Raw genomic sequence first — 12,779 nt, 5'->3', positions numbered from 1 at the left:
CATCATAATAATAAATTTTGATAGATAAAAGTTGTGCTCAGAAACTGCATAATATTATGTGTGTTCGTTTACTCAAAATTTGTACAAATTGTTACTGGATGTTGTTCGTTTACTCTACAGTTCAATGCAAAATACCTTAGTCGATTACAAGAAGTTACTTAACTTGTACAAATTTGTACAAATTGTTAGGTAAACGAACACACCAATTATGTCCAATTTACATTATCAACTTTTTCGTCATTTAGAGCTGCTTCATTTATTTGCTAAAACAGGCAACATTTTGCGTCATTTACCATACAAAAATAAATGACGATAGCTACGTCATTTATTCTAAACAACGCACGAAAACACCATACTTTTATACGCAACCCTGCTTTTTCGTCATAAACTACCAAAAAATGCAACTGTTTTATGATGTCTTTGTTTGTTTGTGTGTGTTGTAGAAAAACAAAAATACTCAAACGATGACAAAAGTTAAAATAAATGGTTAAAAAACTTGCAAAATTTATGTTTTTTGTTTTTGGAATTAATTTAAGTTATTTGATACATATTTGTGTTCTGAAATTCCTATTTTTCTGAATAAATATATTGTGTGCGTGTGTTTGTGTTATTGTATAAGTGTGTATGTGCGATTGTGTGCGTAAGCAAATGACGCAAAAAAATGGATGTAAATACACTTCATTTGATTCTAGGATTTCGTAAAACGAAATCATTTAATATGCATATGTAAATTGGAATTTATTACTTGCAGTAGTTTTCCTGTTTAGTGCTAAAAATGCGTTCCCGTACTACGAAATCTAGCACTTCTCTTTAAACAAAAATAGCGCCGAATAACACCCTTCTTCTCATGTTTTCTGCCATACAATTTTGGCCTAGTAGAAACTAGCAGCAAGTATCTTCATTGGCATCTAATATGGTAGCTGATACGTTGATTTTGACATTTATGCAGGAGTTTCTGCAATTTCCGTCATTTTTCCGTTCCCGTATTTTTTAAGAAATTTGTATGTCGATGGTCAGACTAGCACGATTTCAACATGGCGACGTCAAGTTTATAGGCGAGGGGTATGAAGTAGTGAAACCCATGTACATGGTTTTCTGTGTTTGTTGTGTTGCCTCTTCTTGTTCTTCGTTGCAATATTTTTTCTTCAATTTTCTTTCATTTTTATTTTCTCAAGCAAACGTTAACTACAAAACAAACATAAATATATTTAATAAAAACATTTAACTAATGAAATAGTGAACATGTAACTATTAATATTAATTTAATTATTAATGTTAATTATTTTGTTTGTTTTGTTTTAGTTGAAGATTCAATCATATGATTGCTAAGTCTGGAGTTTCCCCCATTGGCTTAACTTCATCACTTTCCTCCTTGCAGAGAAAAATGTTTACAAAACGCACTGACAGCTTATTATTAATTATTTTGTGTTGTTTTTTGGTTTATTTATGTCTTTTTTGTTTTTATTGGTATGAGAAACACAACAAACGCGAATGGTAAAATAAAGAGGACACGCAAAGATCTTAAATTTCACGTTAACGTGTGTGGACATTAACGAAATTTGAAAAGAAACTTTAACGAAATTGGTTTCATGAAACCTTGCTAGTCTGACCATCGACTATGGGGAAGCAATTTTTGACAAATTGGCTCTTTTTTCTAACATTACCATTAAAAAAGTACGGAAACACAATGAAAAATAGCATTGTAACAAAGTAATTTAAAATTTTTTTCTCATTGTTCACAAATTTTGATACTAAAATTTTTTGTTGCAGCAATTAACCATCTACCTTGTTTATTGCGATACGTGAAAAGTGTTGCAACTTTTGGTACTTTTTTAGGCAAAAACAGGGTTGTATATCATGTGTACTGTGATTTCGATATTGATTTCGCTGAAATCACGAAATGAGATGATTTCATTTTTGTGTGCGAAATCATGATAAATTTAGCTTGATTCCGCGCGAAATCACGAAACGCCATCGAAATCACGAAACGACGCCGAATGTAAACTAAGCATAATACCCCGGTTACACTTAACCGGATTAACACATTGGGTTTGTATTTAAAATGTCAATTCAATAGTGCAAACGTCAAATAAATCCTCTCGAAGTGGGTTAACCCGGCAAAAAACTCTAGTGTAACTGTACTATGAAATCATACATTTTTAATGCTTGGTTTCAATGTGGAGACGTAGTTTTTTTTACATTTTTGCTGGTGTGTACGCACAGAGTAATACCCCGGTTACACTATTGAAGGTTAACCCACTGGGTTTAATAGATCCAGTGGGTTAATCTTTGCTGGTTACACTTTGCTTTTCGAGGATATAAACTGTCAGCTGATGTTTGTTTACGTATACATACAAAATAACTAATAAAGTCGTGTTTTACACTTTTACAATTTCTCGTATGAGATATCGTCCCCTCTTTGCTCATATTGGTATATTTTACACACAGGGATACATTTTTGTATCATGGTATTAAGCGTACTTTTTGCTAAAAAAGTGTCTAATGTAAAAAAATAAATAATTTCATGATTTTCAAATAACTATTTTGTTTTTCAAAATAGTCAGGCTTAATCCCATAGTCGTTGTTTTAATATTTTATTAAAACAACTTTAATTTATTAGTGGGAAAAATTGGCGATGTTTACCAAGGGGTAAGGCAGGGAATACTATAGTTTCAGATCTCGCCACAGATCTTCATCAGTTCCCTTATTTCTTGTTTTTCAACAAGAAACTTTTTATACCCAAGTGTCAATTGCTAGCTCAAATAGATACGTGCGCAAAGAAACACTCTGATCGAGAATTTCTTTGGCACTACCTAAACTCTAGCAACTTCACTTGCAAACAAATCCAAATTTTTCCCACTGCTATGCGTTCGTCGATTCTCGACGAAAAAGCACATAACTAGTTTGTTGGTATTGCATACTACAGCAATAAACAACATTTTGACGGTGCCCGGTCTCACAATTAGGAGGGTTGGCGTTTTTTGTTTGGGATGACGAGTTCTATTTTGTTTTTCAAAATAGTCAGGCTTAATCCCATAGTCGTTGTTTTAATATTTTATTAAATGGTAAACATCGCCAATTTTTTCCCACTAATAAATTTTTTCCCACTAATAAATTAAAGTTGTTTTAATAAAATATTAAAACAACGACTATGGGATTAAGCCTGACTATTTTGAAAAACAAAATAGAAGTCGTCATCCCAAACAAAAAACGCCAACCCTCCTAATTTTCAAATAACTTTAGATTTATTAACTCCATAAAATCTCATGTGACCAATCGTAAACGTGTAAAACACGACTAACTCTGTTGCAAAAACAGTTGCAACTTTTAGTACTTTTTGAGTAGAGTTGGATTTTTTTGCACAAATACCGAATACAACACTGTATTTTTGGTGGATTTGTGCCGGATTTAAAATAAACCCAGTCGTGAGAGGATTTAATTTTTGTATGGAAAATCTGGTCAGATTTGACCAGATTAAGCAATAAATCCTTATGAAGTGGGTTAACCCGGCAAAAAGCTGTAGTGTAACCGTGCTATAAATGGCGTAAGGAAAATCTCAAATATTACACATATTAGCGAATATATAACGATGGAAACTTTCATCTCATATGACATTTACATATAGTGTAAACTACCCCTTAGAGGTAGTTTACACTATCTATCAATGTCATATGACACGAAATAAAAACATTCCATATTTACCCACGGAGGCAATGTGGAGACGTATTTTTTTACATTTTTGCTTGTGTGTACGCACAGAGTAAATGGCGTAAGGAAAATTTCCAATATTACACATATTAGCGAATATATAACGATGGAAAATTTCATGTCATATGACATTTACATATAGTGTAAACTACCCCTTAGATGGCGAATTGCTTTGATACAATATTTATTTTGCATTGTGTTCCTGTACTTTTCGTGGAACAAATTAGCAAATGATCGAAATGTCAAAAGATACTTTCCTATTAAAATTCGTTCAAACAGTGCGGGAACGGAAAAATGACAGAATTTGCAAAAACTCTAGCAGAAATGTCAAAATCAACGCATCATGCAATCAGATGACAGTAAAGGGGTGTTTACACTAGCCGCCATTGTCATATGACACGAAATAAAAGCATTCGATATCTGCCCACACAGACAATGTGGAGACGCAATTTCACTGCATTTTTGGTGATGTGGACTAAAGGCCTGCGTACATAAGCTGCTTACCTTGCTTACTTCTGATAAAAGGATAAAAAAGAAAAGGGCAACACAGTTCGGAATTTCCTCGGCCTTCTTTATTCTTTTATTTTTATTATGTCAAAAATGAAGCAGGAAAGCAAGGCAATCAGGCAGAGCAGCTTATGTACGCAGGCCTTAAAAGGCTTAAAGGCCCATCACCAGTTAAGATTTTGACATGTACTCCAACAGCAATCCATTGGGAAATTTTCTTACCGAAAAAATGTTCGAATATTTTTTATTTTATATTAAAAAATTTTTGGAAATGTTAACACGCTTATCTCTTTTTGGAAAATGTATGCCGCTGCCTGTAGAGATGTACAATCTGATTTATGTACTTATAGGGATCTCTAACAACTGCTAATAAAATGTAGGGAACGGAGTGCCTTTTTCACGACTCCGTTGAACTGCATCCGGATGTTGTTAAAATGTGACAAGTGGATGTGATTCTTTGAATTGTATCCAAATGCAGTTAAAATGTGAGTAATGGAGTGCCTTTTTCACGACTCCGTTTGAACTGCATCAAAACATGCCGTGAAAGAACTAGTCCACATTGCACTACCAATTTATTTTACTGGGTTCTTGCAGTTCAGGAACCGACCAAGGGTATGCCTTGATTAAAACGATGAACTCTTAATTGCCAAAAAAAAAATAAATATCAATTATTTGTAATTGAAACAATATATTTTTACATATCTTTGACCGGTAATTGCGCCATTAATATACATTGGTTGTAGTAATGTAGTAATTCGCCGATACACCTACTTGCATAACTGCAACCTGTAGTGGGTTTATGTAACTAATTTTTTGTTACCGACAAACATCGTTAAAATTAAAATGTTTATAATTTCGGCAATTAACGAAATTTGTCGGTATGTTAACAATCAATATAAAGTTGTCGCTAAGGCCTACACATAGCAAGTACTACATTTATTGGAGCAAGTTGAGTTTAAGCATTAAGCTCGGAAAAAATTATAATTTTTTTATATAGCCGGCCTTCGGCCGGGTATTTAAGACTTTCTGCTATGGACAGGAGCCAATCTAGGGAACGGGAGCAACATTTTCTTTTAAATTAAAATTTTTCTCTAAGTAGCCGACATTTAACAAGGGAATTTTAGGAACTTCGGGGGCCCATATCTCGAGAAGTATGGACTTCCGCAAAAAATGTTATATATATTTGTGATCAAGGTAACGAGACCTACCTGTGGAAAAAATTTGGTATCGATCCGAGCTTAATGCTTAAACTCATCTTAAGCCCATTTATTTGTAAACTTCATTCAAAAAATTTCTTGTTAAATTTAACAATCTTGTCGGAAACTAAAAATTAAAATGAGTTACAGAATTCCACTACTGGGTGGTCTAGAATGATTTGTTTAATAATATAATTATGTGAGAATCTTTCCAAGATACAAATTATTAAGAATATTTTTTATTTAAGGAATATTGCCAAGCCTTTTAAAATCGATCTTTTCAAGATGCACTAAAGGTTTCAATTGTTCTGCAAATATGCGCATTTCATCGCCAATCGCATCTTGTCCATTCGGCGCTAATACCGATAGTTCCACCAAATAACTGTTACATACCGGTTCACTGTCGTGTTGTTTTCCGGGAATAATTTTTAGAATCTTTGAGACAGTAATTTTCATGCGGCCTTTACGAAACAAAAAACCTTGGCTAACGTATTCAAAATCAACTCTACAGCCCAATTCATTTAGGAACTCAAGAACGGTTGATGTACATCCTACATCTATGCTGGATCGTACTAATGTTGGCCGTGAACGATCTAACTCCGGTTGTCCAATATATCTCAGCTGAAATGGAACATCTCTGTCCAAAGCTCGACGAACTCGTACTTGTAATGGGTTTACTTGATTTGGCTGTCTCATGCTCATACAAACTTCCAAGTCGTGAAAAGTTTCGGGAACATTTTCGACATTGTCACACAAACCACGAAGTCTATGATAAAAAAAGTTAAAGTGTACGTAATTGTTAAATTCATTATAATAAAACTTCATTAAAGCAATACCGGTGAATTAAATGATCGACAGCAGATGCAATGATGGACCCCTGTAGCAAGTATTCTTGGTTGGGAATTATTTTATTTACCAAAGCCTGCTGAAGTGAGTCCTTTGAGGAAGCAACCTGTGCCATATTCATTGCAGTTCTTTGTATTTCTACGTCTTTTAAATAAAAAACAAACAGATTTGTGAAACAAACAAATAATCCACGAAAAATAAACAGGCAGATGGATCTGTAGATCGAAAAATTAAATGTAATCGGTACTCATTAAGGCAAAGTAACTGGTATTATGATTAAACTGAAACTATTGGTCTGTTCCTTAACTTTTGAAAATGGTAAAGCCGGCAAAAGTAGTAAAAGTTGTAAACTGCTTCCATATGAATTATATGTGGTCTGTTCCAGAACTGCAAGAATCTACTAGCTTTTACTATCTTTTTCGATAATATAAAGGAAAATATGTTATCGTAGTAAAAAATAGTAGATTCTTGCAGGTGCTGGAACAGAGCAATGGTGTCTGAAGTAAGTCTGTGTTTAGACACACAAATTTCTCGGGAAAGTTAATTGAGTTTTTTGGGTGAGAACGGAGAGGAAAGAGCTCATCAATACTCTTTCCTACCCCCTATTGCCTAAAAACTGAATTTACTTTCCCGAGAAATTTGTGTGTCTAAACACAGACTAAAGGAACGTTTTTCGAGTAATTGTTTAGCATGTTTTACAAAACATGCATCATTTAAGTAGTCAATTCCATACAATATCTGTCAAATAAATGACGTAAACTCTCAAAACACCTGTTTTAGGAACAAGTGTGAATGCGAACACAAAAACACCTAAACTTTGCTTTTTATGGTAATAGTTGCGTTCCAGAACCAAGTGTTCCAGAACTAGGTGTTAAAAGTATTGATACAGATAATGGTGTTTAAACTGACTAGTTGAAAAAGCCAGCGGTGAAAAGTTCGAAGGAGTACCCGAACTTCAATTCTTTTGTTAAAATGCTATTTCAATAAATCTTTAGGGGAATTCTTACCATGATTTTTATTGTTTTTCATAGTAAAAGTCAACGTAATATATCTACGCCAAATTGGTTGGAGAGAATTATATTAACATTTCTTAAGCTAGTTGTTCAAAATGTGTATTTCTTGTTTAATTTCTAAATGAACAGCAAAAACTTGCATCAGATGTTGTTCTGGGTACATAACGATAAAAAAAAATAAATTTAAAATCGCAAGTCGTTGTATGTATGTATGTATATATTTTTTTATTTTTATATGACGTCTGCCATTTTTTATTCTTGATATAAAGAAAGACATTATTTGAGCTTGAGGCCAGATTTTATTTTTTATTGGTTTCCAATATTTTGCAATGAGTTACATTGCATCTTCAGGAAATCTACAAAATATTTATGCATTTTAATAGTATCACAGCATATGCAAAAGTTAACAACAATAAAAACAGAACATTACCACACAAAAATTATAAAAATTGGGCTTACATGTAAAACCGTTTAAACTGTCAAGTGTAACTTAAAACTACCACAGAACTTTCATTATCATCGTCTAATGTAAATATTGCACGATCTACTTTTTGTGTGAGATGGCGATAACAATAAGCAGCATTATCCATGTCGCTCTTGAAGTTTATTCGTTTTGTTGGTGGTAAATTGTTTATGTGTAGCATTTCTAATGTTAATCTTTTGTTGTAATTGTTCTCAATTTGGAGTATTTTGGCAGGTGATTATTTCTCTTGCAATGTTCCGCAAGTGCCGTTGTTTGTGTAATATTTTGGTTTCTCATTTTAATGTTCGATTTGTGAGCTGACATTCTCGTCTTAAGTTTATTTTTTGTTGGGCCTACGTACATTTGTCCACATTGCTCATTGCTATTACCCTCGCATTCTATTTTGTATATGACGTTGTGTTTGTCTTCGTTTTGTATTTTGTTCATGGTGTTAATAAAGAGTTGTTTTATGCTTGGTTTACATTTACGAAATCCACTCGATTTCAACTGTCAATTCCATAGCTCAAACGTCAAATGAAAACTCATCTGAAATCAATTGGATTTCATTTGACGTTTGAGCTATGGAATTGACAGTTGAAATAGAGTGGATTTCGTAAATGTAAACCAAACGTCAAATGAAATCCAATGGATTTCAGATGAGATTTCATTTGACGTTTGAGTTATGGAATTGACAGATGAAATCGAGTGGATTTCGTATATGTAAACTTAGCATTAGACGATGATAGTGAAAGTTCTATCGTAGTTTTTAACCCTGCGTTTACAAATGACAGGACAGTTGACTTCATGTATTGATTGTCAAAATCCCACAACTTGCCTGTGTGACGTAGGCGTCCCGACAACTGCAAAAACAGTTTTAAAATTTTGAATGAAAATCGTCGATTTCTTTTTGTTTTCCATTCACATATTTTGTTTATGTCCATGTTCTTTTGTTTTCAACACATTTCAATTATTATTTCACCCATTTTTACAAAAATGCCAAAAATTTGTTTTCCTTACTGTCTGTGAAAAAATGATGGACACCTGGGAGACAAACGACAAATGTATGTATGTGTTAGTAAATCAGAGTTGTATTTGAAGACAAAATGTCTGGTGTAAACGCCTAGTATGTAACACTTGACACTTAAGGCCTGCGTACATAAGCTGCTTTGCCTGATTTCCTTGCTTACCTGCTTCATTTCTGACGTAATAAAAATAATAGAATAAAGACGAAATTTCGAACTGGGTTGCCATCAGTTGGAAATTGGGTCGGTCTTCTTTGTTCTTTTATTTTTTTATTGAAGCAGCAAAGCAAGGCAATCAGGCAAAGCAGCTTATGTACGCAGGCCTTTAGTTTATACGGTTTTACATGTAAGCGCAATTTTTATAATTTTTGTGTGGTAATGTTCTGTTTTTATTGTTGTTTAACTTTTACAAATGCTGTGATACTATTAAAATGCATAAATATTTTGTAGATTCCCTGAAGATGCATTGCGAAATATTGGGAAATAAAAAAATATAATCTGGCCTCAACCTCAAATAAAAGCTTCGTTCCAGAACTAAAAAGTTTTTACACATTTTGAACATTTTTCTCCGAAATGCGTTCCCGTACACCAAAAAAGTTGCAAAATGTTCACTTCTCTTTGAACAAAAATGGCGCTGAATGGCTTTCTCTTTAGAAACTTTTTACACGACAAATTTGAGCGAGCAAAAATGTGCAACATGTTTGCTAGCTTCCGATTCGCTGACACGCCGACTTTGACATTTGTTCCAGATTTTTTGACGTTTCTGCAAATTTTCCGTTCCCGTACATTTTGGAAAAATGTGTGCGTTGAACTAATTTTTGACAGTTTTCTCTTTTGCACATTTTACCATTAAAAAGTACTGGAACGAAGCTAAAGTCTTTCTTTATGTCAAGAATAAAAAATGGCAGACGTCATACAAAAATAAAAAAATATATACATACATACATACAACGACTTGCGATTTTAATTTTTTTTTTATCGTTATGTACCCAGAACAACATCTGGTGCAAGTTTTTGCTGTTCATTTAGAAATTAAACAAGAAATACACATTTTGAACAACTAGCTTAAGAAATGTTAATATAATTCTCTCCAACCAATTTGGCGTAGATATATTACGTTGACTTTTACTATGAAAACAATAAAAATCATGTTAAGAATTCGTCTAAAGATTTATTGAAATAGCATTTTAATAAAAGAATTGAAGTTCGGGTACTCCTTCGATCTTTTCACCGCTGGCTTTTTCAACTAGTCAGTTTAAAAACCATTATCTGTATCAATATTTTTAACACCAAGTTCTGGAACACTAGGTTCTGGAACACAACTATTACCATGAAAAGCAAAGTTTAGGTGTTTTTGTGTTCGCATTCATTTTCTTTCAACATAGTGAAACAGGCCCTTATGTCCAATTTACATTAGCAACTTTTTCGTCATTTAGAGCTGTTTCGTCATTTATTTGCTAAAACAGGCAACATTTTGCGTCATTTACCATACAAAATTAAATGACGATTGCTGCGCCATTTATTCTAAACAACGCACGAAAACACCATACTATTATACGCAACCCTGCTTTTTCGTCATAAACTACCAAGAAATGCAACTGTTTTATGATGTCTTTGTTTGTTTGTGTGTGTTGTAGAAAAACAAAAATACTCCAACGATGACAAAAGTGTAAATAAACGTTTAAAAAACTTGCAAAAATTATTTTTTTTTCAATTTTGAATTAAGTCAAGTTATTTGGTAAACATTAGTGTTGTGAAATTCTTATTTTTCGGAATTAAAATTATTAAGTCTGTCTGGTTACTTTTCCAGCAAGAATTGTCCAGCAAGAACTTTCTCAGAGAGTAAGGGGTTTTTATTCTCTTTTGCTAGAAAATTGTAAAAAGTAAACAGACACCTTCCCAGCAAAAACCAGCAAGCAATCAGCTGGCTTGCCAAAACAGAACAATTTGTCCGCCAACAATGGAAGCAAACACGTTGTATTTTATTAAAAATAAAAAAAAATAAAACAGAAAAGTATTTTTCCACTTTACAAATTTGTTCTCCATAAAACAATACAATTAGACTATGTTATTTCCACAATAAAATTGTTTTTAATGTTCACAAACATAAATCAACAAAAAACTAAAAACGGCTGATTGATTGTTTTCAGGAAGAAGAAGAGCTTGCAAGTGCTTGCTAGAAGAAATTTGTCCAGCAAGAATTTGCAAGCTCTCAGTGAAAGAACTGTCAAAATGTCTCTCTCGAATCGATCTCTTTTGCTGGTTTTTTGTGTTAACAGACGACTTCCAGCAACAATTGGTACAAATTGTTACAAATTTTAGGGTAACCAGACACAGCTATTGTGTGCGTGTGTATGTGTTATTGTATCCGCGTGTATGTGCGATTGTGTGCGTAAGCAAATGACGCAAAAAACAGGTGTAAATACACTTCATTTGTTTCTAGGATTTCGTAAAACGAAATCATTTAATGTGCATATGTAAATTGGACTTTAAAACGCATTTCACACTTGCTCTTAAAACAGGTGTTTTGGGAGTTTACGTCATTTATTTGACAGATATTGTATGGAATTGACTACTTCAATGATGCATGTTGTAGCTGTGTTCCTTTAGTCCCGGGCCACACTACAGTAATTTCATTGAAATTTTGATATGAAATTATGCGTCTCTAGATCGACGTCCATAGTAGAGTAAAATCATAAAATTGCTGTAGTGGGGAATTCGATTTAAGAACACCTAATTTCATGAAATTTTTTAATGAAATTCACGCTAGTGTGGACCGGGACTTACTTACCTGAGATTACCATTTTTACCATTTGTTACAATTTTTAACCTGCAAAGTGTTCTTATGCTTGGTTTACATTTACGAAATCCACTCGATTTCAACTGTCAATTCCATTGGTTAAACGTCAAATGAAATCCAATGGATTTCAGATGAGATTTCATTTGACGTTTGAGCAATGGAATTGACAGTTGAAATCGAGCGGATTTCGTAAATGTAAACCTAGCCTTAACCCCGAAAAGTGGAAAAACTGGAAGCAATTTTTAAGAGAGTGAGAAAGGAGAGAGAGCGAAAATGGCTTTCTTTTCTGCAGGTAAAAATGGCAGAACTGATTTTTCGACTTTTGTTTGAGGATTATTTCACAATGAAGAAGAAAATGGACGAAAACAGAAGAAAAAGTCGAACGCTGACAAAACTAAATTAAAAACTGTGAAATAAAAGACGAAAATTGATTTTTTATGTTTCTTTTTGACATTGCTGCCAGATCTACAATTTTTCCGTTCCTTTACTTTTCTGGTAAAAATGTTCATGAGAGAGCAATTTCGAGCAATTTTGACACTTTTCTCTTTTACCACTCTTACCATTAAAAACGTAAAGGAACAAAGCTTTTGTAAAACATGCTAAACAATGCCACTTTTTAAGGGCTGTTTACACCATCTATCAATGTCATATGAGCTGTCATTTCTCTCACCCATTCGACATTCTCTATGTTTGTCAAAATTGACGTCATCCATACAATTTTCAATTTGTGCGTTCATACCTGCAAGTGTTATTTTCGTATGACATAACCTAAAAATATAAAAACAGCTGTTTTTGTCATTATTTACATTTATTGTTGAGTTGCAATTTTGCGCAAATTTTAATTTTGGTTGAAGGAAACTGAATTGGTAGAATTGGTGTTGGGAGTTATAGAGGCATTCATGTTTTTGCCACCAAACAATCATTTCAAAGACTGCTTCTTTCGACCAATCTATCTAAAAATAACATTGTAAACGCCATTTTTTACTTTACTGAATATTTAAATATAAATACCTTTCCATTTTCTTTTTTAAAAGATTTTGTTTTTCATTTTTTGTTTGAGAATATCAGAAAACAGCTGATAAATTTATGTTTACATACGAGAATGACGTATCAAATAGAGCGCTCCCTAAATGAAAAAATTACATATGAGTTGCCAAATCATTTTGATAGATGGAAATTTCCATAGTGGTTACACTATGTGTACAACATTCGCAGGTAGAAAAT

At 33.1% G+C, this 12,779-nt stretch overlaps 1 protein-coding gene across 1 annotated transcript; it reads right to left on the bottom strand.

The window, feature by feature from the left end:
* Nucleotides 1–4,883: 4,883 nt before the first annotated feature.
* Nucleotides 4,884–6,490, bottom strand: MED18 (mediator complex subunit 18). Its single transcript, XM_073978772.1, has 2 exons — nucleotides 6,248–6,490; nucleotides 4,884–6,177 (listed from the first exon to the last, which is right to left on the bottom strand). The coding sequence occupies exons 1-2, from the start codon at nucleotides 6,376–6,378 to the stop codon at nucleotides 5,655–5,657; spliced, it is 654 nt and encodes a 217-aa protein (XP_073834873.1). The 5' UTR covers nucleotides 6,379–6,490; the 3' UTR covers nucleotides 4,884–5,654.
* Nucleotides 6,491–12,779: the final 6,289 nt, after the last annotated feature.

Source organism: Musca autumnalis, unplaced genomic scaffold, assembly GCF_047663935.1.
Source record: "Musca autumnalis isolate F117 unplaced genomic scaffold, ASM4766393v1 scaffold_3, whole genome shotgun sequence".
Classification (NCBI taxonomy): Eukaryota; Metazoa; Arthropoda; class Insecta; order Diptera; family Muscidae; genus Musca; species Musca autumnalis.
Note: the sequence above shows the minus strand (reverse complement) of the source record. Positions and strands in the feature narration are given on the sequence as shown.

What these genes read in the sequence shown, in the direction of transcription:
- MED18 (XM_073978772.1), bottom strand. Translation starts at nt 6,378, where the DNA reads ATGAATATGGCACAGGTTGCTTCCTCAAAGGACTCACTTCAGCAGGCT. An exon ending in GTCGATCATTTAATTCACCG is followed by an intron (nt 6,178 to 6,247) that starts GTATTGCTTTAA and finishes TTTTTATCATAG; the next exon opens with ACTTCGTGGTTTGTGTGACA.